At 40.2% G+C, this 27,254-nt stretch overlaps 2 protein-coding genes across 4 annotated transcripts in view; both read left to right on the forward strand.

Moving 5' to 3' along the window:
- Positions 1 to 7,868, forward strand: part of mta1 (metastasis associated 1) — a 40,761-nt gene extending 32,893 nt beyond the window's left edge. For 2 of the 3 annotated variants that reach the window (XM_067479143.1, XM_067479145.1), the window contains 8 exons: positions 891 to 949; positions 1,298 to 1,434; positions 3,252 to 3,400; positions 3,596 to 3,785; positions 3,954 to 4,043; positions 4,399 to 4,554; positions 6,325 to 6,468; positions 7,239 to 7,868. In XM_067479143.1, coding sequence (XP_067335244.1) covers positions 891 to 949; positions 1,298 to 1,434; positions 3,252 to 3,400; positions 3,596 to 3,785; positions 3,954 to 4,043; positions 4,399 to 4,554; positions 6,325 to 6,434 — 891 coding nt within the window. In that variant the 3' untranslated portion in view covers positions 6,435 to 6,468; positions 7,239 to 7,868. The remainder of the gene's footprint in view (positions 1 to 890; positions 950 to 1,297; positions 1,435 to 3,251; positions 3,401 to 3,595; positions 3,786 to 3,953; positions 4,044 to 4,398; positions 4,555 to 6,324; positions 6,469 to 7,238) is intronic. The other variant, XM_067479144.1, reaches the window with a different exon arrangement.
- Positions 7,869 to 8,017: 149 nt separating this feature from the next.
- On the forward strand, positions 8,018 to 26,803 carry tmem229b (transmembrane protein 229B). Its single transcript, XM_067479146.1, has 3 exons — positions 8,018 to 10,231; positions 13,181 to 13,459; positions 23,288 to 26,803. Exon 3 carries the CDS (start codon positions 23,338 to 23,340, stop codon positions 23,932 to 23,934), a length of 597 nt encoding a protein of 198 aa, XP_067335247.1. The 5' UTR covers positions 8,018 to 10,231; positions 13,181 to 13,459; positions 23,288 to 23,337; the 3' UTR covers positions 23,935 to 26,803.
- Positions 26,804 to 27,254: the final 451 nt, after the last annotated feature.

The following is a 27,254-nucleotide window of genomic DNA, read 5'->3' on the forward strand; positions in this document are numbered from 1 at the left end:
TACAAAAAAAATTTAAAATCCAGAGGGGCTTTATGTGAGAGCACACATTATGCAGCCAACTCCCTAATACAAAGTCCTGATATTATGCGATTGAGCACGTGTGAATAGAGCAGGTAATTATTCTGAGAATTCACTGCAAGGGACATGCAGTGGGCCATGGGTGACGTAACCTACAATTTTTGCGGAAGCGACAAATGCAAAAACCCAACAGGGAAGAACACTAACTTGGATGAAGACGATAACTGGACAGACAATTAAATTTGTGATTCACTTTAAAATTGTGAAATTCACGGAACAGCACAAGACTTGGTTGTGTATCATCTTTAATGTGCTGTAAACAAATCCCTGAAATTTCCACAGCATACTTTTTGATCTGCACACTTCTACACATTCGACTCAGCTACAATCCCTTGTGCAGTTTATACTCAGTATTTCCTCAAAAGTGAGAATATGTTTCACATTGATTATCTCCTGATGTGCGCCACAGGTGTGAAAGCAACCCTGGAGAATATCCTGACCTGATATTCTTGGGAGCCCATATGCAAATAAAGAGGCTCTATTTACATCCCTAATACAAAAAGCAACCTTTCTCTTCTCGATGGGTTATCCGGAAGTTGACCTTGGAGACTCTTACCCCTTTCAGGCCATCTTTTTCCACATTGAGGACTGTGTCAGTTTCACAAAATAGAAAACCCATTGAGTCTTGTATGAACACATTGTTCAGACGTCAGTCCTGTTTTATGCTAAATAAGGCTCCGAATGCTAATAACCTGTCTTAATCTTGTTGTGTGAATTTATTTATTTAAACTGTATTGTTTTTAGTCTGATCATGGTGTTTTTTCTGTTCCATTTCTGTTCTTTCTACCTCAACCTTTTTATTCTTGCTCCAGAAACGTTTAAAAGCAGCTGAGGCAGAAAGCAAGTTGAAGCAGGTCTACATCCCTAACTAGTGAGTACTTGAATGCAAATTTCACTGTTTAAAAATGGGTTTAATTATATTCATTTGGGATCAGCTGTCCAAAACTCATTAAGTTGAGATATCAAGAACATTTTAGATTGAATTATCTGTAATGTTACTCAGAGAGCCAAAAAATACAAAGTTGAACATGTGGTGCTGTTCTTGGAGCACAAGCCCTTCTTTCACTGTATTAATATTCATGGCAGCTCTCTGTACAGTATCAGTGTCTCCAGCAGCAGCAGGCTGATGAATGATATCTGTTCTCTTGGTGAATGTACATCAAATAAGCCTGTGTTATTTTGCTAGTCTGACTGCATCTTTCTTTCTGTGCCACTAAAGTAATAAGCCAAACCCGAACCAGCTGAGTAACAATGTAAAGCCAACTCTGGTGAATGGGGCAGCAGGTGCAGGGGTCCCAGGACCTCCAGGCTCAGGGCAGACCCCCACCCTCGGCAGAGCCTGTGAAAGCTGCTATAGTAAGTCACTCACATGTAACACTGCACCTGCAGATCCTGAATGTGCCGTGAATTTCGGGGCACCTGGTGGCCTAAAGGGAAATGTATACTCCTGCTTCAAATCTACAGTGTAGATGCATTGTAGCTGAATAACATGTGCCTGCAGCCTGATGTCCTCTTCCCCAACAATGTAACACAAAATGTGTGACTTGGTAGTATTGCACCTCTATAGGCATATTGTACCAGATGTGAATATACAGTCATGGCCAAAAATATCGGCATCCTTGCAATTCTGTCAGAAAATGCAACATTTCTCTCAGAAAGTCCTTCCAATTGCAAATGTTTTGGTATTCACGGGCCTATTATTTTTGTTTGCACTGGAACAACACAAAAAACAGAAGAAAAGTCAAGCTTGAGACAAATTCACACAAAACTCAAAAATGCACTGGACAAAATTATTGGCACCTTGTCAAAATTGTAAGAAATAATTGCTTTTCAAGCATTTGATGCTCCTGTAATTTATATTTAGACACACCTGTGGCAGGTAACAGGTGTGGGCAATATAGTAATCACACTTGAGACCAGTTAAAATGGAGAAAAGAAAGAAGTGTAAAGTAAAATTGTGAAAAAAAAAAACATGAGACAATCTCAAAGCTACAAGTCCGTCTCCAGAGATTTTAATGCTCCTGTGTCCACTGTGCGCAATATCAAGAGGTTTACAGCCCGTGGTACTGTAGCTAATCTCCGTGGACGGAAGAGAAAAATTAATGAAGAATTACAGCGAAGGATTGTTTGAATGGTGGATAAAGAGCCCTGATTAACGTCCAAACAAATTCAAACTGATCTGCAGACACAGGGAACAGTGTTAGCTCCTGATATCTGTCTCCATCTGAATGAAAAGGGACACTATGGTAGGAGACACAGGTGGACATCACTGCTGACACAAAGGCATCAAAAAGCAAGACTGGAGTTTGCCAAAACTACAATCCTTCTGGGAGAACGTACTGGACGGATGAGACAAAAGTAGAGCTTTTTGGTACAGGACATCATGGTACCGTTTACAGAAAAAGAAAAGAACACAGTCCCTCCAGTCAAACATGGTGGAGGTTGAAAGATGTTTTGTGGTTGCTTTGCTGCTTCTGTCACTGGATGCCTTGACTGTGTGAACAGTATCATGAAATCTGATGATTACCGAAGAACTTTGGGCCCCAACGTAGTGGCCAGTGTCAAAAAGCTGCGTCTCCACCAGAGGCCGTGGGTCTTCCAGCAGGACAATGACCCGACACACACTTCAGAAAGCACTCAGGAATGGTTCCATACAAAGTGCTGGAGAGTTGTGAAATGGCCAGCAATGAGTCCAGATCTGAATCCCATTGAACTCCTGTGCAGAGATCTCAAAACAGCAGTTGGGAGAAGGCTTCTTTCAAATCTGAATGAATGAATGACCTCTTTGCAAAAGAGGAGGGGTCCAAATTCTGCGTTTTTACTTTTCTACAATAGATTAATAAAAAAAAAATAAATAGATCAGCGATGGTACATTCAATTTAAAATCAGGTAATTTAAAGAGCACAGTCAATTTCATGCTCTTTATGTGGCACACATAAGGGAAGAAGTGAGAGCAGAGAGAATAGCATTACATGCCCTGCAGGAGAGCATCACTTGAGTTATTTTTAATAGTTGTAGTTAATTCGGTAAAGAATGATTAAAGGTTATGCTCTCGCTTGTGTGAACGTTAATCATGATCATGTGCAGTTTCTGTGTGCATCAGTGCACTTGCTTTTTTTCTCTGTGTGTGCTTACCCATGTGATGTTGTATGTGCATGCGTGCGTGTGATTAGGCAGCAGCTCCTACCAGTGGTACTCCTGGGGACCTCCTAACATGCAGTGCCGCTTGTGCGCTTCGTGCTGGACCTACTGGAAGAAGTACGGTGGCCTGAAGATGCCCACAAGACTTGATGGAGAGAGGCCTGGACCCAACCGCAACATGGTAAGCACACACACGGACTCCAGGGTGAACAGAAAAGTCAGAGTAGTTAAATCTACTTCAAAAAAGATTACTCCAGATGTTCTCTTGTCTGCAGTCTATCAGCAATAATTAAATCAAGTGAAAGCTGTTAATGCACTGAGGCCACAAACAGTCTTTGCTACACTGTATATTTGGAGTATTTTACTCTACCTCCAGAGCCCCCACGGTCTGCCCCTGCGCCACAGCAGCAGCCCCAAGTTTGCAGTGAAGACGCGACAGGCTTTTTACCTGCAGACCACCGGGCTGACGCGCATGGCTCGCCGCCTCTGCCAGGAAATCATAAGGCCACGATATCTTGCCAGGCACCCCTACCTCCCTGTCAACACAGCAGCCGTCAAAGCAGAATGTAAGGACCTGATTAAACCAGGGGAAATTCCAGTATTACCGATACTGCAGCTGCCCTGTACCTCCTGTGTCCTGCTGTTTGTTGATGTTTATTTTAAGAATATACCATAAACTAGACTGTGTATCATTATATTTTAACTTACTGCATTTTTGCAATAAAATTCTGCAGGTGCCCTGCGGTTGCCAGATAGGCCAAAAAAGCCTTTGCCACTAAAACCTGTGGATCGTAAACCTCTGGAGTCTGTGGTTCGGTATTTAGGTAAGAAACAGGTCATCCAGCGTCTGATTTAACTATTTAGCCAAATTGGGCAGCCTGCTAACATGGCATTTATTTTAGTCAAACATGCCAAAATCATTGTGCAGTAAAAAAAATATGCGCTTTTATAACACCTTAAACTTACGTCTTCTGGCTGTAGTTAGGGGAGTAGATGTCTTTGTATGCCATAGAACATAAAGATATGTTAATATAGGAAAGTTAGGCAGATGTTTAAAAGCATTAATATAATGTTCTATGTTGAAAACTGTTGATGTTGCCCCTTAATTCTCTTCCTGCAGATGCGTCTTGATGTCCTGCCTGAATTACAAATTTCTTTCCCTCTCTCTCCATGTTTCAGAAGCACATCCCCGTCCAGCCAAACCCGACCCCCCGACTCGTGGTGGGTCCATCTCTATGGGCAGTCTAACGCCCATAAAATCCTCTCCCATTCTCAACAATGGCTCCCCCACCATCCTGGGCAAACGCACCTACGAACAGCACAATGGACTGGATGGTGAGAGTGTTTGTTTGTCTGCATTTTCAGTTTCTGCTTCAGGTAGGTTGGACTCTTCATATTAAAGGAGCATTCCACCAGTTTAATGCAATGGGTTTACAAGGCCTGGGAGAGAACTCCTCTGTTGAGCAGAAAAAGTGCAGCATCTTTTGTTTTTGTAGTTTGTCTTTCAAACTCCAGCTTTTAATGCGTGTGCGACACATTACTGGACGCTTTTTGAGTTGTAGTTTTTTTGAAATGCAAATTTGAGTCCTAAGGCAGTGGCTTGTATTAAATTACAAGATTTGGCTAATTTTGTGCTTTTCTAGTCATTATTTTATTTGTATTGTTACTTACTGTAATAATATATAAATGGTAAAGCTTTTATCTCTGTGCTAATGAAAAATTATTAAGAGATTGAAGTGGAATGTAAAGGCACATCTGAGCTCTATGGCTACAACAGAGCTGCCGAGGGGTTAAAAGTTTGCATGGGGCTCTTATTTTTTTGGGTTATGTCCCACTTTCCCTCTCCCCTGTGAAACGAGAGGGGAGAAGAGACGGACTGAGAGATGAAGAGAGTGAGAGCATGCCAGAGAAAGACAGAAACGAGGGAGACGTTGCAAGAGGATTGGATCGGCCTTGGCGCTTTAGCTGGAGGCTATGGTCTTTGTTGTCATGGTAACAGGAGAGAGGAAGGGGAGGGCTTGGGAAGTGTATCCTGAGGGGAGAGCATCTCCACTGGTCTGTGAGACCACCTAATGCCCAGGCTGGGATCATTCGCAGCCTGGCTCAAAGATTAACAATAATTTTTTTTTTATTTTAACACCAGTTTATCACATTACTAATTCACATTCTGGTGATTTATCAGGAGAGGAAAGGAGCAAGCATGTTTACACATATTGATTTAAAATTTTAAATTAAACTCTTTCTGTTGTTTTTAAATCCGAAGACGTTACATAAGCTGTATATGGCTGCAACTTATGATTATTTTGAGTACTGAATAATCATGATTATTTTCTCAGTTGATGAACTGCTTTGAGCTGCACCAAAAAATAATCAGCAGCTTATTTAAAAAAATAAAAAATAAAAAGTTCCAAGAAAAACAACAAAGATTTTGTTGTTCTAATGAATCAAATATCAGAAATTGAGGGTTTTGTGTCTTATGATAACAAACTTAAAAAAAATTTATGAGACAAAAAAGATTTTTTTGTATTCCCACAGTTGGTTAAAATATAATAATAAAATAAAAAAATTGTATCATAATGCAGCCCTAAATATTTGTTCCAAAGATGAACATGAAATTGTTAATAAAAATTTGGCTTTGCGTTTATTAACCTTTTGATGAAACATATTTTATGTAATAAGTAAATTATCAGATTGCCTTTTTATTTAATTTTTATCTTAATCAGTTGAATCACTGACTATAAGATTGAAGATGTGTGTTGTCTTGGCCTTTTGCTTCATTTGTTTTATTTTATAACTAACCCACCAGTTTATTTGAACTGGGGGGTAAAGTGTTGTGGAGTTTAAACTGGCATAAGGAGAAAGATACAAAACATTTTAATTCATTTCTGTTAATTAGATATTTCTTTATGAAAAAAAAAGCAATTGACATGGCTGTAAATGTTCTCAGAAACATGTAAAAAAAAAAAAGTAAGTGGTAAACCTGACAACAGTTGTAGAAGCCATTTTAAAAAGTGTTTGAAGAATCCACTAGAGGGCACAAGATTTTATCTTTGCAGTGACGAACCTGTGATAACCACCACATCTTGTACTTGTCCTCCCCTGTAGGCTCCAAATCCAAAGCCCTGACTCCACAGTGGGACATCATGGCCAAACGGGTGAGCGAGGCAGCGCGACCCTCGGCCTCCCTGCAGGACGAGGTACACGAACTGGACTGAACGCTCTGTAGGAATGACCTCTAGCCCCAGCGAGGTGGGTCTCTCTGAAAACAGCCCTTTTATGGTTTGTCGATTCAGTTTGGGTTTTTTTTCTTCTTTTCCTTTTCCAGTGTTTGTGTTCACATACGTGCCAGACTGTGTGTCATGTGTGCCTCAGTGTTCGGCATTTTGATTTCCCCCTTTTTTTTTTTTTTCGCTTTTTGTTTTGTTTTTGTCCAAAGTTTTGGTTAGAAAGAAAGAGGGAAAAAAAGTTTCTAATTCCCATAACTTTATGGGACTGTAAACACTGATACAATTTTTAAATTGCTCTTGAATTTATCTCTATATGCTCCAACCACTGTAGTTCATCATTCACTGGGATTTCAACACGGTTTTAACTTAAACTCTTGTAGTTCAGTGCATGTATACCAGGTAAAATATATACATTTTTGTCCTCTTTGTTATTATAAACATCATGAGCTTGAAAACCTGAATTCGACCTCCTGGATAGTCAGTGCTACATGGAGCCGCATGGAGAAATCTTTTATCTGGATGACTGATGTGTACTTTAAATCAAAAGTACTGTGTGTGTGTTGTTTGTTGTTTTTAAATAAATAAATATCAAAAGCTAATAGAGATGGCACAAAAAGGAGCCATTTTGTACCATCATATCAAGGGACAATTACTGTGTAATTAGTTTCATATTTGTTGGAGCTGCTGGAAAAATGATCAGGAAAAACCACATGCTAATTTCCACTGCATTCAAATTTTCTTTGATGACAAAGGAACTGCTCATAATCATTTGTTGTTGTGCCTTTCCCACAGCAGAGGGGACATTAAATGAAAATAGCGTTTTCCAATAATCCATAGCCGAGGGCAGCTGAGATATTGAGAAAGGAGACGACCCCATTGGCCACCTTTCATCAGTCAGTACGTGTCCGTCTGGCTGCTGAAGACCAATCAACGATCGATCAGTTTGGCTGTGGTTAATCAGAAGATGAGCCTGACTGTACAGGACTGTGTTTGTTACTTAAATTTCTCATTACTGTCATTGTTATGATATTGTTATAATTTTTTTTTTTTTTTTACCAACTATAACTCCGCTTATTGTTTTGTTGGTCAAACGATGGAACTTGTGAAGTTTCATGAAAAATGCTTGCAAAACCCTGTGCAAAAAGGGTGGAAGGACTGTAACATAAGCCACTTGCATCTTCTATTTGTTTTTTAACAAGTTAAATTCAACAGGGAGAAGCACTTTTATTTCAGCGACACAAGTTAACTTCTTGTCTTTTGTTTCAATGCATTTGAACGCTTTATGGGAATCTTTGTTTTTTGTGAGCCGGCCCTGCTCTTTGGCCAGAGGTTTAACTTATTGAGAAAGACTTGTTGTTTTTTCTACCTTTTTCACAAGTAATGCATCTATGCTTCGATAATGTAATAAAAACAATAATTGATTTTTCTCTTTCTTTTCGTGTCTGTGAACAGAGGTCGCGTCAAAGATGTCTCGCACAGTGATGCAACCGGTGAATATGCAAAACAGTTGAAGATTTTCATTCATAATAGATTTATATATCAGGATATAAGATTTAATGAATAATAGAAACTTGTCTTGCAAGAACAATCTTTAAAAAGGACTGTACTCTTCAGTCATTTTGTAACTGTTCATCTTTATATTTTGTGAAAAAAATCACTTTAAACCTTTTTTTTTTCCACATTGTAAATGGTACAAAGACAACATGAAATATTCAAATCAAGAATTTTCAGTTTATGTAAAATACATGCTTATATCCATCCCTGCAGACAGCAGGTGCACAGCATTAAACATGCCTCATCCCAACTTTTTAAAGACTTTTATCAATTATTATTTTTAATATGTTGTCTTTCTAGTATTTGCTTTCAAAAAGACTTCAAGTGATGTGTAAATCATTGCTTTTGCATTTTCTTTAAACATTACACTTACAGAGCCTTAAGGGCTCAGTGTATTGAGTTTAATCTAGTTTTAAGCCATGAATGAGCAACATAATTTTGTTCAATGTTCATACAGGATTTTATGCTACAAAAATTTCCCAAATATTGCAGAAAGCCCTAAATCAGCATCTTAACCTCAAAATTTTAGGAGCCAATGTACAGAGGCTATAAAAAGTCACCTTGAAAAACATGATGCCTGACGTCTAGAGATTTTAAATTTTAAATTACAATGAGCTTGCTGGAGGTAAACTGTGTGGAAAATAGGGGACGAATAAACAACTGTGTATTAATTTAGCAAAAGCACTAGTGAAACGATGTCAAAGAAATATGAATGTCTCTTGCCAAAGTGAGCAAACTAATGGACACAGAGTAATGATTGCAAAGAACTTAGGAGCTGTAGGCTGCATGTTCCTATAGATTTTCCGTAAGGTTAGAGTCCAGGCAAGATTTGGAGTCATTGTGATGCTGTCTTCTCTCTGAGATTGCTGTCTGCACTGTGCAGAAAGTCAATATTTATAATATCTGGAGGAACGGCTCCTACATATCCTAGAACAACAATCTGTTCCCACTCAGTCATCTGTGAGACGAGGTCGATGTTGATTGCAACATTATGATTTTGAGTGAGCAGCCTTCTTGTCTTTATGAGGCCTCTGGCGGTATTTTAGTACCTGACATTAACGTCCAGCTGAAATCATATCTGGTTAGTGATGCAGCCGGAGCAAACGTAACATTATTACATTGCTCTTCAAATCACTGAGTGACCATTCATGTCTTGTTCAGGGCATTTCCCATTAGACGGCCATAAAACTAGAACTAACAGTCAGCATTATGGGAGTCTATTTCAGTGACATCCTGTGCTACATAATCATACATCATCAGGTTTAAGCATTTCATACCATGTGCCTCTTATTACTGCATACATCATCTGAACTGGCAGCTCTAAAGTATTTCGCTCAGAAATCATTATAGCTATGCACTGATAGCCAACTTTGATATTATGTATTATGTTGGTCTTGGTGCAGTTGATGGACTTTGGACAGTGTGCGTTTTGTTTTGGTTAATTCCTTCCTTGACTTGCATCTAGTATTGCTCAAAGTATTTATTTCCTTCCATTTTTTTTTAGATAATATTCATCTGTTATGTAGTATCATTGACTGTATAAGTTTGTTTTTCCTATTGTTGTTTGTTTCAATAGGTCTAATCAAGTTTGCCTTCACACTGCTAGATTTTTCTTGTTTCCCCTTTTCCTGCTAGCTTTCTTCTTCTCTGCGCTTTTCTTAATCTGGAAAATGCTGCACACAACTAAGAACATTTCTGCTAAAATGAAGCTTTAGTGTACATTATCATTGGAGACACTGTGCACTGATAATGGTGATATAACTGTACACAATAATCAGAAAGCCACACAATTACTGGTGCAGTTGTCACCACTTCTTGTTTTTACATGGTGTGTGATGACTCACACCAATAATGACTTCACTTGAACCACAGGCAGACTAAGCAGGTGTAGTTTGGTGGTGTGGGAATAAATATAAAATGATGAACAATGCTGAACAGAAAACAGGAACAGTGGGTGCTCAATCATGGGGCACGGTTTCTGAGTATTAAAGCGGTTTTAGCTAGAAGTACAAGTCAGGATCAGCTGCATTCCAAGTGTGACACACTCTGCAGATACACCGCTTGGCTTGTTGCACACACCTGCAGCAAATTCTGTGAAGGTGTGCAGTAATTACACGGCCTTACCTGCTCTGAGCTTCTGAACGAAACGGTTGAGCCAAGAGTTCCGCATTGAAACATGTTTTCTGCTTCTTGTCCCGTGTTTGGATAACAGACAACGGCAATGATCTCTGGTAAGTGATTGAAGTCAGTACTAGAAATAAGTTGTGATTGCTGCATTGTTTTTTATATTAACTGTATTGTTTATAAACTATAAGCTAAAGTTCCTAAAATTTTAGCCAGACTGGCTGTGTAATGTGCAACATATTTTGTCTTTTTATCCTGCTAATTTCACAACATAAGGTCAATTGTCCCAGGAAATGGATGCAGATAATGTCAACAGATGATAAATAATTTCAGGAGTGCAGTTATTTAGTTAAATACTTTTTAAATTTTATTTTAAACTGCATGTAACCACACAATTGTGAACTACCAATGCAAACTCTCATTAAGGCATTAATTCCCCTCAGCATTAAGGGGAATGAAAACTAGCACATTTAAGCAGGCCTGGTGGCACAGTGGGTAGAGCATGGGAGTGGGATGCAGTGTGCCGCAGGATCGAATCCCACCCCACCAGATGCCACCAAGGGCCACCCTGGTTCCGGTCTGAGCCCGGATTTAAAAAAAAAAAAAAAAAAAAGGAAGGACATCGGCATACAAAACTCATGCCAAATCATCGTGTAGAACACGTTCCACTGTGGTGACCCGTTAACAGCCAAGCCGAAAGCCATTGATATTTTGTGTTATAGCAAATTTTACTTATTTGAAGTAATAAATTATTATAGTAAACTGCATCAGATGAAAAAAATTTAATTTACTCTTTACTACTACTTAGCATAGGCTAAAGTCTGGAAATAAGTAAGCTGCTCACACATTTCCAGTTGTTTTGGATGGAGCCAAGATTTCCCATCTCTAAGCTAAACCTATGGACCGGTTAGTTTTGTAAATAACTAAATAATTAAACTGAACGAGAAAAAGCATTATGAATGAGCACAGTCAATGCTTCAGCTTAAACGATTTTCCATAGAATGCTGAAAAAAGCAGAACTGTTGTTGCTGAAAGAGCTGAAACTTATAAAAGTTAAAAAAAAAAAAAAAAAAGAGCGGAGGTGTCCAGAGGGTGCAAAGTGTATAAATAGAATATAAATGACACGTAAGATTAAAGACACTAGATTCTTGCAAAGAAATCATGTCCTCATTCAGATCAGTCAGGGATTCTTCTGTCTCTGTTGTGTGCTTGTTTGATACGGTTTCCATAGAGGTGAGAGAGGGGAGATGGGTGACTCGCATTCGTATATATACAGATACATGTCAGAAACGGTGCTATGATTAACTACAAGTCATATTTGAAAGACTTCTTCACTGTGAGTGACAGAATGATACTTTATGTGAAGAAATCCCAAAGACTGAAGTCCTGGTTGTGAGTTACAACCAGCCTTCATCTGGGTCTGCTCAGAAAATTCTAGGAACCCTCTCACAATGGCTTTTAATGGGAGAGTTGGGTGGCACGAAAACAGTTGGTGTGAGTGACGTCATCACCACTCTGCTGGAGGAGAGTAGAAATTTCCTAAAACTGCGATTAGTCAAAAACCTCAAAAGATATTAAACAGTGTAAAACAGCTGGTAGCTGAAAGTCTTGTGATTTGCTGAAAGTTTGAATGGTCTCTCTAGGCTGAAGTGTGCCCGACTAGTTAAAGCTGAAAGACGACAAAGCTCAAGAGTCTCTCCATTCATTTGAAGGAGGATAAATTGCTGAGAAAAGCAGAATAATTTAAAAAGTATAAAGATATTAAAGAGCTGAATACTGAGCTGAGCACACGTCCTTAATGAGCTGAACGTTTTGAAGTTTGAACTGTGTTTTTAGCTGAAAGTAGGCTGCAGTGCCAAAGTACGTAGGGAACATGGAAATCAGAATAATAAAAATAATAATAATAATAAAGACACTGTGAATGCTTTCACAGTATGTAAATATGTAGCTTCAGCATTAGCCAAACCTAGCCAAGGTTCCCTTTCTGCAACTTAATTGCTTTTTAACAACATTTAGAACTGGAAAAATAGCATTGTTTTCCTTGAGCTAATAAGAAACATTTTAGCTTCAAATCTAGTAATTTATTTAATAGAGAGCCAGCCAGCATCCTGTTAGCTTCTGTTTCCCGGAAATGTGAGAAGTTGGTTGCCTGGTAACCGGACAAAGACACGTGTTCTATCCAAGTCTGTTCCTGCTTCAGATCGTGTTTCCCTTTTGTAAAGGTACAGTTTCCTGTTGTGCCCCCCAGGTTAAGGCTTAGGTTTAGTAATACTGGCCCACAGTGTACAGAGACAGCTGCTGGTTGGGGTCAGATTAAACCTTAAAGCCACCGGTTATATAAGGAGAAACTCTGATTAATTGGGATACAGACTTACACACTTTTATTTTTCAGCATTGGTTTTATATGAATTTCATAGGCTTTGAGTTTTTAGTGTGTTAGAAGATTCTGAAGGTCAAGCAAGCTGCAGTTCTCTGGGTGAAAGTGTTTTGGGATGTTGTGTGGTCACATGAGTCTGAATGTGTAAACAACACAAAAGCATCCATCCATCCTGCCTTGCGGTGTGATGGTTTGGTGCCCCTTGGTACTAGTGGACAACCATGTCCACCCCTTTTAATGACCTCAGTGTACTTAACTTACCATGTCACGAAGCTGAAATCATCTCAAATCGGTTCTGCTACTCAAATGGACTCAAACGAACTCAATGGAGGCCCCAGATCTCAATTTAACGGAGCAGCTTTGGGATGTGGTTTGCTATGAGCATGCAGCCAACTAAGTCTGCAGCAGCTGTCTGATGCTACAATGCCAACATGGACCAAAATCTGTACTAGCAATTAAACAGCTCCGTAGACCCTACTCAAAAAAGGGGGTAGTGGGTGCATGTTATGTTACCTTTTCCCCAAATATTGGTCAGAAGGCTGTTAACTACAAAACTGTGTTATAAATGTCACTGCACTACACTGTGGTGTGTGATTGGAGAGGCACACAATAACCCAGTGGTGCACACTGTGGTTGATGATTAACTACTGTAGCCCTGTTTCCCTGTGGATCTGCACAGACCCACTGATGGGAATTCCCCCTTCTGTGTGGACTGCGCTCCGGGGATGAAGGGGTTAACCAGAGATGCTGCGTGAGTCCGTCTGAGCATGTGCTGCCGCCGCCGCTGCTGCAGTGAAGTCAAATGTGTCAGTTTCCATCTGAGAGCAGCCGCGGAGGAGAAGCCGGGGACATCAGACGGGCAGCGGACGGCCACAGAGACATCCTGGACCACATCACCGGGCGATGATTTATCCGCCGGCCTGCGTGTTGAGGTAGAGCCCGCAGAGCCCATCTGAAGGTAAAAAATAAATAAATGAATGAATGGATGGATGAATGAATGAATGAATAAACCTGCACTGAGGATGATCCGTGTCCGTCTGTTGGAGCCGACTGTTCAGCGACATGTCGCAACATGTTTGGATGTAGGAAGCTTAACTATCTTAACTAAGCTTTTTCAGGTTCTGGAAGGTTATGTTTTGTTTTTTTTTTTTCGAAATGTTATGTGCAGATTTGCCCAGTCTTGGATATGGAGATCGTGTCCGGTCACCCACTATGAGCGTTTGCATGCACGTAAAAGCTGTGCAGGCGCGCTTTGTCAACAGTGTGCCAAATGTAACGCACTGCAACTTGTGCAGAGAAATCGGAGGCACAATTTGTTTGAAAAGCCAACGGATTCCTCTTCATTCGGCTTTGCAGTTGTGCACGGTTGGACTGCTGCACCTGTTAAAATATGGATAAATGGCGGGGCCGGCTTGCGTCAGGACATAAGCCTCCGAGTCTTATTGTCTTGTGGATTTCGATGGTGATTTGTGAGGTGTTCGCGTCTCCTGCGTTACGTTTAAAGGGGCTGTTTTAAATTATGTGTAGAGGTGCTGCACTGCTCATTGGGGAGGAGGCGTGATGCTGATGCGGAGCCCCAGCGGCCGGGCCTGCGCACTAGCCCGTACTTTCCAGGGACAAAATGAGATGACTTTGGCCATCGAGCGTGATTAACCCCCCTGCAAGTATTTGCAGAAGCGATTCATGTACATGTTGAACAGGCCTGGGAGCATGCAGGGAAATGGTGCACACAAGGCCTGCACTTCACCATCATTTCAGGAGGGAGACTTTGTACCCTATATTCTCATCAGCCTTATACAGACTGTATTGATATTTTGGACCTATTTATAACCCACACTCCAGCCTTCACAGCAAGGAATCCCAAATGACCCTGATTTAAAAAAAAAAAAAAAAACACACACACTCTATCCACCTCAGCTGAATGGCCACTCCATCAAATTATTGTAGTGTTAAGTATAAATGACTTTACTCTTTATGATGCCCGTTTCCAGCTTTTCCGTACCCTTCATGTAGGGGTTACTTTCTCAGACCAAAAATGTTCAGATATTTTAAAGTTATTGATCCCGTTACCTGTGAAATGTTACAGGTACAAAACGCTTTGCACTCAAAAGAACAACGGCAAACATGTAAAGTCATGTCATACCCAACATGGGTTATTTGCTTAAAATGCCTACTCGGCATTAATTTGTATCAGTCAGGTTAACGCTATAAAAGTGTATGAAAATGTGTTAGGATTTATGGACATGAATATACCATTATATAAATAATGGATTGTAAAGCTACTTTGTCTGATGACCAACTTAAATGCGTTGCTTGCTCTTGGCTCTAAAATCTGTAATCCACGCTGCATGACCCACATGCTTTTCACGACTGAGGACTTAGCACCAATGTCTAGGGGTCTTTCTGTAAACTGCAGATGGCTCATTAGCTGGGGGAATGATTAACACATTTGTACTTGTAAATGTAAAGGTCATTGTGTTTTTAAAGGTAATTTGGGGATATTTATTGTGTAATGAAGAGCCAGGCAGACACAGAGGTGAAGTACTACAAAAAGACCCCTACCGACCCCCCCCAAGCATCTTGAATAACTCAATAGAATACATTAAAAGTCAGCATTTTGGAACACGGATAAAGCACTACACCAGAGTAAACTGTGAGAAATTTAGTCCCGACAGCAGTGTACAGCGGCACTAGAAAACGTGAACCCATACCTTCAGTATCTGGTGTAACCCCCCACCCCACCCCCCTTTCCCTCGGCAGAAATACCTTTTTAACTGAATGTTTCCAGTATGTGCATCAGCCCAGTTCTGGACGTCAGCTTGAAGGGATTTTAGCCCTTTTCTCTTTATAGAACAGCTTAAACCCCGTGATGTTTCCTTCCTCACTTAAGCTGCCTGCTTCAAGACCTTATACGGCATTTCCATAAATTAAAGTCATGTCATTCCAAAACATTGGATTTCTTTTGCTTTAACTATTTTCTGGTAGAACAACACGCCTGTTAGGTTTGTCTTGCTCCATTTTCAGCTCAAAGAGCTTCAGTTTACAGATAGATACACTGAGATCCTGTAGAACTTGCATATACAACCCAGAATTAACAGCTCTTACTTATAATACCAAGCCGTTTTTGTCCAGAGGCAGCAAAGCAGGCCCAAATCCTTATACAGTGAATGAGCTGGAATGCAGTGTTTGACTGTTTCAAACATAACTCTACTCATTCACCAAAGCATTCAAGTTTGTCCTCCTCCATCCACAGAACCTGCTTCCAAAATCCTTCTGGCTTATCCACATGGCCTTGGATAAAGTGTAGATAATTGTACGGTATAGCAGCCTCTGCAAGAGAAGTTCTTAGGTTTCCTAAACATTACCCCGTGGTTCCCTATGACCCTCCGGACTACAGGCTTTGTTCTTGGTGTGATCTTGGTCTATCACTCCTGGGGAGGATAACAATGGTGTTGAATGTTCTCTATTTGAACATGATCTCCCTGAAAGTCAACTGGTGGAGTCTAGACTCTTTGAAATAAAAAATCTTTGTAACCCTCTCCAGACTGGTGGGCATCACCAACTCTTCTTTGAAGGTCTTTAGAAACCTTTTGTTCGAGCAGTGACAAATGTTGAGTTCTGTTTTGTTTTTTTTTTTGTCATTTGTTTATTAAAGCTCCCTTTGCCTAGTTTCAGAACATTTTAAGTAATATTAATGCTAAAATAAACAAAATTTTAAAGCATCCAAAGTTTCAACTGCAATGTGTATTATTAACCAGATAGTAATTGTCAGTAGGAGGTTATGAGAACTTCAATGTTACACAAAATCATGTTAATAGTGTTGCTTAATTAATATAGTTTTATTTTGGCAGGGTAGTGAGATGGAAATAAGAGGAGAGGTGTCATGCCTTTCCCCATGTTTAGCTTTTTTCATTTTTCTTTAGAAAAATAGTTGGCAGATAATCTGTATTCATTTACTCTGCAAAAGGTGTAGTGTGATCACAATTAAACTGTATCCAGGCAAAATAAAACTGCCACTGTTAAATTAAATCGCACAAATTATCAAGCTCTAGATTGTGAAAAAGTTAAATAGTGTAAAGAGAAAATGTAGCTCAGTTGGTAAGGGTCAGTGGTTCAATCCCCGGTCCTTCATCCTTCTGACGGCTTAAACAGTGGCTATAATTGCTACTTTGGAGTTTTGATGTTTAAAAAAAAAAAATCAGATTTTTCTTTTGCATGACCGTAACTAACTATTCTTTTCTACATGTAATAATTATGTATTTTAAATTTTTCTTTAGTCTAGTCTGAAAGCTTTGAACAGGGCAATATAACTGCTTCTATTCTCACAGAGTAAAGGTTGATGGGAACATGGAGCTGTGCAAATATTCTAATTACGCCTTCGATAACTTATTAGGTGTGGCAACCACGAACTACTGTAGGTAATAAAGATTATGGATAAAAATTGTTGACGTCGCTCGCTGTCATAAAAAAAACTGTATGTGTACAATTGCTTCCTCTTCTCCTGCCTCCCCCAGCTGGACTTTGTGGCTTTCATTCAATGTTTTTGCAGGAGATTTTAAGTCTTGATGTAACAGTCTTCTATTGGCCCATTTTGGTTTAGTAGCATGACTTGAGGATTAAGGGCATGACTTGAGCTGGGGGGGCATGGGGGGGTAGCTAGAGGTGCCACAGATGGACCCTTCTAAGAAAAATACACACACATAATTGCAATGTCACTAAATAAACAGATGGAGGCTCGGAGTCCACACTGTACTGTCCCGTCTCCTTCTAAATCTCTTCTTGTAAAGATGAGCTTAAGTCAGCTGTGAACTGAGCGTAGTTGGTCGTAGTAAATGGGACATTTCACCCCTACTTCCAAAATTAAGGGCACAGAAACTGTAAACGATGAAAATGATGAGGGGGAAAAATACATCTTTTTTTTTTTTCAGGCCAATACAATATTACCCACAGAGTGTCCTAAAGCAGACACTCCAACATATCGGATGCTCCTTTGAAAGCTTATTGGGTAATACAAAAACTTTTACACATCCATCATCTATGTATTTAGGAGGAAACCTGAGGTTCAGAACTCTTTGTCTCTATTTTATTTCTTCAGAATCAATAGGCTTTTGAATATGAACCCTTCAGAGTATAGCTCTTACCACTCTGTTTTCATAGAGCCCTCCTTCCACCACTCTGCTTGTTTTGTTCAGACTTTCACCTTGCAGATTATGAAAGGATGCCTACTATAAAGTTATATGAGCCTCTGTAGGCTGTGCTGCGTCTAGGCTTTTAGTCTCAGCCCTCATGGCATCTCTCCAGCTCTATTAAAAACCGTTCGGGTTTGTGATACTCAGATACTTTGCGTCTCTGGGGGGGACCTCTTGATCTGTAGGAAAATGGTGTGGAAGGTGAAACATGCTACTTTGAATACCAGGGATGGCTAAGACTGTTTAGAGAAATGAATCAAATATGGTACCAAGTGGGTACGGAAGCTGTTGACGCCATCTTTTAAATTTGGCCATTGAGAGCAGATTGAAATGTTTTCCTTCTCTGGCAATTATTCTAAAACTGTCATGACAGAGAAGCAGCAGTTTTGGAATTTGAGAAGATGGAATGTTTGACTTATTTTGTGGTAACTGTTGTGATAACCGCTGTCCTTAATAAGCAACACCAAAACTCCCAAATGTGAGCTGACCGTGTAAGGAAAACCTTGTCTCTGTCACCTCCAACAGACTTTGGCAATCCCGAGGCTCCCAGAAACTTTCCTGCAGTCCCACATACCAGCGTCGTCAGTTCATTAATGTTCTGCACACAGAGACGGTTGCATCCACTTGCTCCCATAGTACATCCCTGACTCGTGTTGGAAAGGTTTTCCATCATTCTACTTGGGCCACTGGTAGACTCTTAAAGAGACGGAAGCAAAGAGAAGCCATTGGATACAGAGATTTAAAAGAGGCCCATAACAACTGGGGTTCTCAATCCTGGAAATCAAAGACTCCTGCTCTGCATGTTTTTAACTATCCCTGTCCTATTCACAGCTGATTACCTGGGTCAGGTATGTTCAGCCAATAAGAAGCTGTAAGACTCCAATTTAATTTGTTTCCCGTCACCTCACCCTCTTTTAATGTGGCCTCCTCCGGCAGGGGTCTTTTGAGGACCAGGATTGAGAGTCCCTGCATTATAAAGGCAAACAATGTTTGGAATTGTAAGTTACCAAGGGCAGCAGTGCCCCGAAATAACACTACCAAGGAATAATTTGACCTTTTTTTAAGAATGGCGCCTATTCGCTAATCTGGGTAAATCAAAAGTGTCTTCGCGGTGATTGATGCAACTACAAGGTCATGTATCCAAGCAGCTGCTGTCTGTCGCTGGTGATAAAGCGCTGGTCAGGGCACCTTGGTCACGGGCACTTGCTGTAACTGCATTTGATACTGCTGGTTTCTATGCGCTACACTGCAGCCTGCCAAAGTGACCTTCTGAATGTCTGCATAGACATGGGATTTGTGCTAGAGAGCTACAGTAAAAGAACAGGGATTATAATGTGGAGTGACGTCAGCAATGTGTTAGGTTCCTGATTAAATCTTGGTGTCATAATTCACAGCTGTCAGTATGTTGGCACAGTAATGGTACCTCCTTTAGGTTTTTTTTTATTTCTTAATTCTTCTAATTCCACATCGACTCACTCTTTTCTTCATGCGTGTCTTTGTTTACCTCCTGTCAGGAGTTTCTGACAGACCTGTCAGCTTTGTTTTCAGCCAATACCCTGAGGTGTTTGCAATTTTGGAGTTGCTGGCTGTCTGTTGGTCTTTACTTTTCTGCTTCACCGTACATGACGCATTCAGTCGGTCTCTTCCCTCTATGTCCTCAGACAAAATGCTGTAACTCTGTGCTGGACTTCCTTTCAGTTCAGAGAGCACGCTGCCATTGCGGTCGAGGTGATGTTTTCAAATCACGCAGCTCTATCACATCTGCCATTCTGATCACCATCACATAGTGATGTCCTGTAACGGGGTTCAATACGGTGCAGTGGCGAAGCGGGTCGCCACAGGAAGAACTAACATGCCTATCAATACTTTTGGCTGATGAGAGAGCTGGTTGGGTGGTGGGTTGGTGCGAGAAATTCTGTAACAGCTGCAGCAATAACAGCAGAATCAGATGGCACCCAGTGTGTGAACTGTACCACGCTGAGGCAACAGGTCAATAGATGTGTGTATATTTAGACACAAGTGTAAGCAGGAACAACCTGGCAGCCTCAGATTTTAAGACGCTGACATGTAATCACAGCAGACTTGGTTGAACTGTGAGCATTAACATTTTTGTGTCGATACCAGCAGTGTCTCTATCCTCATTTCCTGTCGGGCCTTTATTGCCAATTGAAAAACATCGAACAGATCAAGCAGCCTAAAGACCAGCTAGAAATTACATGACCTAGCACCTGCACTATATTATTAATATTATGTCACTGTTACCAGCAGTTGGTTGTGCTCCCGAACTACGATAGCAACCATTATGTGACTGTACCATCTACGCTCACCACTGGGCAACCACTTTGACGCTGCGCTGCACTGCTGCCAACTTTGTGTTGGTGTTAATACCTCATGGTCTCCTTACTGTATATCAAAAGTAGTGCACCTTACATCAGTTAGAAATATCGATATTCCATAGATGGATTATGACAAAATATACTGCTGGGCAAAGATAACTGAACCCCTCTCCCCACCCACGTGTCCTATACCATAGGTAAATGTCCATCAGACTAAAAATGCACAAACCATACAGCAATGTCATGAATGGTAATTTAGTCTTTATGGTTTTTATGGTTGGTCTGTGGATCTTTGCATCTTTTTGTGGTTGTTTTGTCTCTTGGTGGTCTTTTTGTTTTCTGGAATATTTTTCAGGTAATAATCAGGGGCCCCCTGACCTCTTGGGCCCCTGAGCCTGTGTCCTATATTGCCATTCTGTAAAATTACCCTCAAGTCAGTACAATGAAGAACTATAAATGGCTAAATTTAACAGATTCTTCCTTCTCATTTCAAACTATTGAAGAGGAAGCAAACTCTTTTCCATGTAAATGATGACTAACTATTCTCTCTTCATTTGTTTTAGCAAAAATCTCACAAAACCTGTTTTGTTCTGTTACAACAGTGCTCACATCATGTTTTGTCACAAAAATAAATCTTGCACAGTAAAAAAAACAAACTCTCAAAAAAAAAAAAAAATACGTGTAGCAATATGATCTGAAGACATTCTGTTGACAGAATGCACTCTAATGGCCAGAAGAGGCTGCCAAACTGTATAAGGAGTCAAGATGCTCCTGATGTCTGGTACAGAGATTGATGACATGTTACCAATGTATGGATATTGAACATTGAAAACTCAATTCTAGTGATAAATGCAGGGAGAAATGTTTTCAATTTAAACAAAAGGTAGGTTGTTTAAATGTAGGTTGCCCATTTCGCAGGAGGACGAGTGTTACAGGGCTGAAAATTGCATTCCAAAGTTTTCATTAGCAGCTTAGTGGGCATGTGAGTGCAGATGATGGAGAATAGGAGGAAAGTGAGGGGTACTGAATTGTGAAGAGGAGAGGGAAAAAAAGGTGTGTGTGTGTGGAGAAGGAAGGCATGTGATCCTTGGCTGAGAGATGGGAGGAAAAACGTGAGATGGTAAAGAGTTCTCAGTTCTACAGTGTAACAGCAGTGCTTTGATACAGAACCGACATTCTACATCTGTTCATGTAAAGGTAGCGTTTGATTATTAAAATACTTTATGCCGCATGGTGATTGTGAGCGGTTTGATATTTGGGCCTGACATCTGCGACCACTAATTTCACCAAAGGGAGAAGTTTACTGGCAAATAAAGAACCTAAACAAGTTATTTTTTAAAAGTTTATGTACAGAACCTTTAATTCTGTCTACAGCTTATATTTTCTGTGTATTTCACATTTCATGTATGACTCTCAACCTAAATTGGCGTCTTTTCTCCTGCCTTTTTCTTTTCCAGCACAAATGTCACTACATAAATGATGCAAGCTGCTAGTCGCCATACATGTTTGTAGTTAACATGTGACATTTGTTGCTGATTTTCTAACCAGTGAGCCATGGAAATGGTGTGCGGTTTATCCATCTGCTCTTCAGGTTTGTTCCAAGCCTGGCCCTGTCTGAAAGTAACAAAATCCCCCTACCAGCACATTGAAAGCTCCCAAATTACCATGTTTTATCTTTAAATTCTTTTTTGATTTGAAACCAAAAAGTTCTGAAATGTCAGTTTAGCCACAACACGTAAAATGTTTTCAACTTTAGTTTGAAACATATCGTTGTCAGCAGCCAGGGAAACTGTTGTCTATTAAATCATACAGGAACAGGAACATCACTGATTGGTCGATTATTCTTAACATGAAAGTCAGAGGTGGAGTCTTTCTTTACATGCTTTGTTCTCATCTAGTAAAGCCATTAATGGGATCTAGGTCTCTCAACAGGTAACAGAATTATTCTTGATTTTTTTTTTTTTAAGTAGTGTTTGACCCAGCTTGGCTGGGGTAGATGGAAGAAAGAGGGAGAGTTTCCCAGGCAGGCAGTGAAAAGATGGTATAAAAGGTTTAGGGAGGTCAGTTGGTCCATCGCTGTGGCCTAGTTCCTCACATGAAATGCTTGTTCCTTGTTTGGGAGAAATGTGCTAATCCCTATGGGCCCACTCTGGCCCTAAGCCAGTCTTTGAAGACAGAAAGAGCCCCCGCCCCCCCCAAAATCGGCTTTTGTTCTTCAAACAAGCGTTTGTACTCCCATTTTCTCTCTGAGCTTACCGAACAGTTATGATCTATTGTATAATGGTTGCTGTTATGACATGGTTTCCTCTGGAGACATTGTATAGTAGAAAATACACACTCACTGAGTTTTGCAGCTATATGGTCTTTGAACTTCTCAGTATGATGCTGTTTGCCTCCAGTGTTTTTATTGTACATGTGGTGTGATAAATAAAGAAGAGGAAGGATCCAGCCCTGCGTGGGCCTCCTGACACCTGATACTAAAGCCCATGTGCATCAAGCTGTGGAATTTGGAAAAGAGCACATGATGTAGGCAGTCAGATGATAAAGCTATACCTTACATAAGAAACCCGCTCAGTCAGTCAGTAAATAGTTTCCAATGAGGGCCAGTGAGTTTTAAGTGCTTTGTAGATCTGCAGTTTCGATTTCAATATTTCTGTCACTTCTGTGTTTTATTTTTTGGCCATATCTTTAATTGAACTTTACCTTGGCACCATTTGCAAAATCCTAAAGATCGTAGCCACTGTTAATTTCATGATACGGTGGTTTTTGGAGAGGACAGCAAGTGCAGGTATAGATCAAAGCACTACAGAGGCAGCAACAAAGTATTTGTTTCATGTTCCGCCAAATGGATGAAAGTTCTTTATTAAAAAAAGGAGTTATTCCTCTTTTTCTTTCCCTATGAAGTCATGACTACCTGTGATTCTGTGGATACATTTTGGATGCTCGCTCATACGTTAACTGGATTGACAAATACCTTTTTTTTTTTCTGGTGATGTTTACCTCGTTTGCAGTAGCAGTAATTTACACAGCTCTAACATGGCAAAAACAGTGAGGTTGTTCTCAATTATGTAAAATTTTGGTGAATTGTATGTGTTCCCTGTTTTCTGTGAGACCCTTGTGTAGAGATGGCAGACTACAGTCCATATAGAATCAAAAATGGGATTTGATATTGATGAAAATCGTTGAATTGAATGGACCTGATCTTGTTTTACGATGCCTTTGTCACCTTCTTACGTGTTTCTTTCTCTTCCTTCCCTTCAGATCTGCATCTCATTCACAGAAAACGTAGAGTAAAGGCAAAAAGAGGACAGATGGTGACCTCAGAAACCCCAGAGGCCCCAGTGCCTCTTACGGCGTTGTCACGCTGGTACCTCTATGCCATCCATGGCTACTTCTGTGAAGTCATGTTCACTGCTGCCTGGGAGTTTGTGGTTAACTGCAACTGGAAATTCCCCGGCGTGACCAGCGTGTGGGCACTCTTCATCTACGGCACCTGCATTCTCATCGTGGAGCAGATGTACCTGATGCTGCGTGGTCACTGCCCCGTGCTGCTGCGCTGCATCATCTACACTCTATGGACGTATCTGTGGGAGTTTGGCACAGGGCTACTGCTGCGCCAGTTCAATGCCTGCCCCTGGGACTACTCCGAATTTCGCTACAACTTCATGGGACTGATTACGGCAGAGTACGCTGTACCTTGGTTCTGTGCCTCCTTCATTGTGGAGCGTTTGGTCATCCGCAAAACGCTACGCCTGCGCTTCCATGAGGGGCCTGAAGATGGCTGGTCAAATAATCGGTTGGATGCAGGGGAAGGAAGAGGGGCAGGGGATACTTCGGGAGGGGGGAGGAGGCGAGAGAGGAGCAGAGGGATGGGAAATGATGCTAATGGCTATCTTAAGGGGGAATGAATAAAGAAGTATAAAATAGAACACAATGTGAACTGAGTCCAGTTCCTCTGTTATGCCTACCATCAGCCACTGTTTGCAGTGGAGACAGACAGGTGCATTGACTGGGCTGGTGTACAGACTATCAGAAGAGCCCGAAATCGAAATCTTAACGGGGGCTTCAAATGCCCAAATCACTCACCGTGCCCTCCGCAGAGGGGAATGATAACTCCATGCTGCTGTTTGCTGCATCTCCATAATGCACCCACCCATTTCCATGTGGGGTTAACTTTAAGGAAATCAGGATCGTGCGTGACCAGGATGACACTACAATCTCTATTGTCCCATAGACTGCAAAGAACTTGAAAATAAAGTACTGTTGCAAAGATGTATCATCAAGGGAGAAATTTCCAGAACAGACATTGGTTTGTTTTGTTTTCAAGGGCACATCAGTATGTTTGAAAGCAGAATGCTTGCTGCATTTAAAAAATATACAGTAGCTGCAGTTGTAACATGTCCTTTTTAAAATGTACATATTGTCCCTTAGTATTTAAAGTACTGTAGTAATGTAGCCATGTCTGGGTCTTTAAGAACAATATGTGCACCCTGAAGCAATGTGTTGTCTCTGCAGTTAGCGAACACCCTTGATGCCTGGCAAAATAAATGCATTTGGGTTGGGGGGGGGGGAGGTTTGGGTTAAAAAAAAAAAAGTTGTCTTCCAACACATTTTATTATTTTTTTTGTTCATACACTGTCATACTGTCATAATATCCTGCTTGTGGGAGAGTTAGGAGGTTGGGCCGATTGGCCAGCTATCAGGCCGATATCATGTTTTTTCATCCACAGACCATGTCCAAGTGTCCTTTTAACAAGACACTAAAACCCAAACTGCTCCCGGTGAGCAGGTCATGGCCTTGCATGGCAGCTTCTCCACCACGTGTGTGTGTGTGTGTGTGTGTGTGTGTATGCACAAGCTACTGTGAAGCACTGTATGTGAAGGCACTAAATATACACAGTCCAATGACCATAATAGCAGGGATCACTTTATGCAGATGGCCGTGACCATCTGCATAAAGTACCAGACTTCTTGCTCATTTCTGTTTCACAGTTTTTAGAAAACCTTCATAACTCACTGTTTTGCATGTCCACTTTCTGCACTTAAATGTTGTCTCAGATCTACCAGGGTCAATTATGCATGTAGTCATTCCAGTCAAATCACACAATTTACCTGTATGTTTGTTTGTTTTTTATCATTGTCTGAGAAAGGAAACCTTCAGAAGAGCTTGTTCACTTAAAGTAGTGTTAAATCTCCTATTTCACTAAGTTTGACAGCAATAGTTCAAACAAAAGTGATTGGCATGGACCTGAAATGGCAAATATTTGACATCAGGTTTGTATATTTAGGGTTTCTGACTTATACATTTCAAACTTTACAAAATGTATATGTTCAGCAGATGGTTGTCAGGTTTTTCCCCATTTCATTTATTTTTACAGTATAACAGCTCTCATGTAACGTAGCCAAGCACATGAAGGGAAATTAAATAGTATGTAGTAGCCTTTGATTTTTTTTTTTTTTTTTTTTTTTTTTGAGGTGATGAACCAATTAATCAGAGATAAAAGGTCAAATGTGCTACCCAATTGTTCGTGAGGTGATCATCTTATTGTTCACTGCTTTTTTTGGAATGAACGTTGACCTTTTTTGAGATGTTTTTAAAAATGATAATAGTGGGAACAGAAACGGGTGACAACCATAATATGATGCAAATGATCAAAAACACCTCAATCAAATCATGGCTGTTCTGTAGTAACAAGTTACCTATCTGGATTTTCAAGTGGTTTTAATTCACGGCATTTAGACACTTGCTACAACAAATAGGTGAAAATGCATTTTCGCTAGTGTTAATCTCTATGTGGACCCTGAGACGACGCCTACTTTGGAGGTAGCAATGGCCGTAATGATTTGGCATTAGTTGGTGGATCCAGTATTTCTGGTTTAAGTATAATATAGTATTTACAATGATTCCAATGTATCGGGATTGGCCGCACGCATGAAAGGATTTCCAAAAGGTATTCCATCTTGGTTCGACTCAATCATGACATTTATTGCTGACAATAGATGAATTCAGCTGTCTTCACAACTGTAAATGGGGAAAATTGTCATAAACAATGTTTCTAAGGACATTGCTGGACCAACTAAAGGTGGGACTCTCATCAGTTGGCCTGCAAATAAAGTGTTTTTAGGGTGAATGGTGGGTTGCAGGACTGGCTTGGAACATCACAGAAAGTGCTGCCACCCAGTGGATAAATTAAAAACTAACAAGAAAACAGATTGAACAAAAAATAAGCCTACTACTCAAAAACATTGTTTTTACCCATCACATTATTTCAATTTTCTTGGTATACTTTTAAATAATAAAAAAAAAAACACTAACAGGCTTAAAAGCAATAGAGGCTTCTGACCGAGCAATGATTATTCAGCTCAAGCCAGTTAACCTTTTCTCTTAATGATCTACTAAACTACACTATCCAAACTAGTATGCAGCTAATATCTTTCTCCAATTCTACTGCTTTGAAGCAAATCGCAAAAAAGATGCAAGTTGTGCAATTTGCTCTCTGCAATATGTCTGTGTTGAAGTACTAGAGAGAGAGAGAGAGAGAGAGAGAGAGTGTGTGTGTGTGTGTGTGTGCGTGTGTGTGTGCGCTTTGCAGTGACTATGTAAGTATGTGCATGTACAATATGTTAAAACCGAACTGGATCTCTGGTATTTTTACCTTGAGGCTGCATGTCCAAAAGTTTCCAATGTCTCCTACAGACTCAGATTTTCTCCTAATACCCCCCATGTACTGTAACGGTTGCCTATTTTTGAATAAAATGTACAGGTTTTTAATCAAATGGCTACTGTACCGTGCTTGAAATTTTGTGAAAACAAAAGTGTGTGTGTGTGTCACCAATTACTAAAGGCATGGTTTCACATACTTTTGACACACACAAATTGTTAAGATTAAATACATTTTCCAGTCCCACAATAATAAATGAATGAATGTGTACCGATTATTTGTATCCGATTTGTATACTTTGATTGGGAATGTGATCCCATTTTAAAAGATATTTACGCAGTAATAGAAAACAACTCTATGGCCTCCCAAACAAACATCACTGTATATCACTCACTTTAATTATGTTTGTGTTTATGATTTAACAGACTTTGGGATTAAATGTATTTATTTGAGCAACGTGGTTTTTTTCATCAGAAAAAATACAGTATTCTTATACATACATTGAAAGAGTACTTTATTAATCTCAAGGGGAAAGGCCATTGTTCAGAACACAAGACATCCATGTT

This window comes from Channa argus, chromosome 16, assembly GCF_033026475.1.
Source record: "Channa argus isolate prfri chromosome 16, Channa argus male v1.0, whole genome shotgun sequence".
NCBI classification, from domain to species: Eukaryota; Metazoa; Chordata; class Actinopteri; order Anabantiformes; family Channidae; genus Channa; species Channa argus.

Coding starts and splice junctions, on each gene's coding strand:
- tmem229b (XM_067479146.1), top strand. CDS start 23,338: ATGGTGACCTCAGAAACCCCAGAGGCCCCAGTGCCTCTTACGGCGTTG.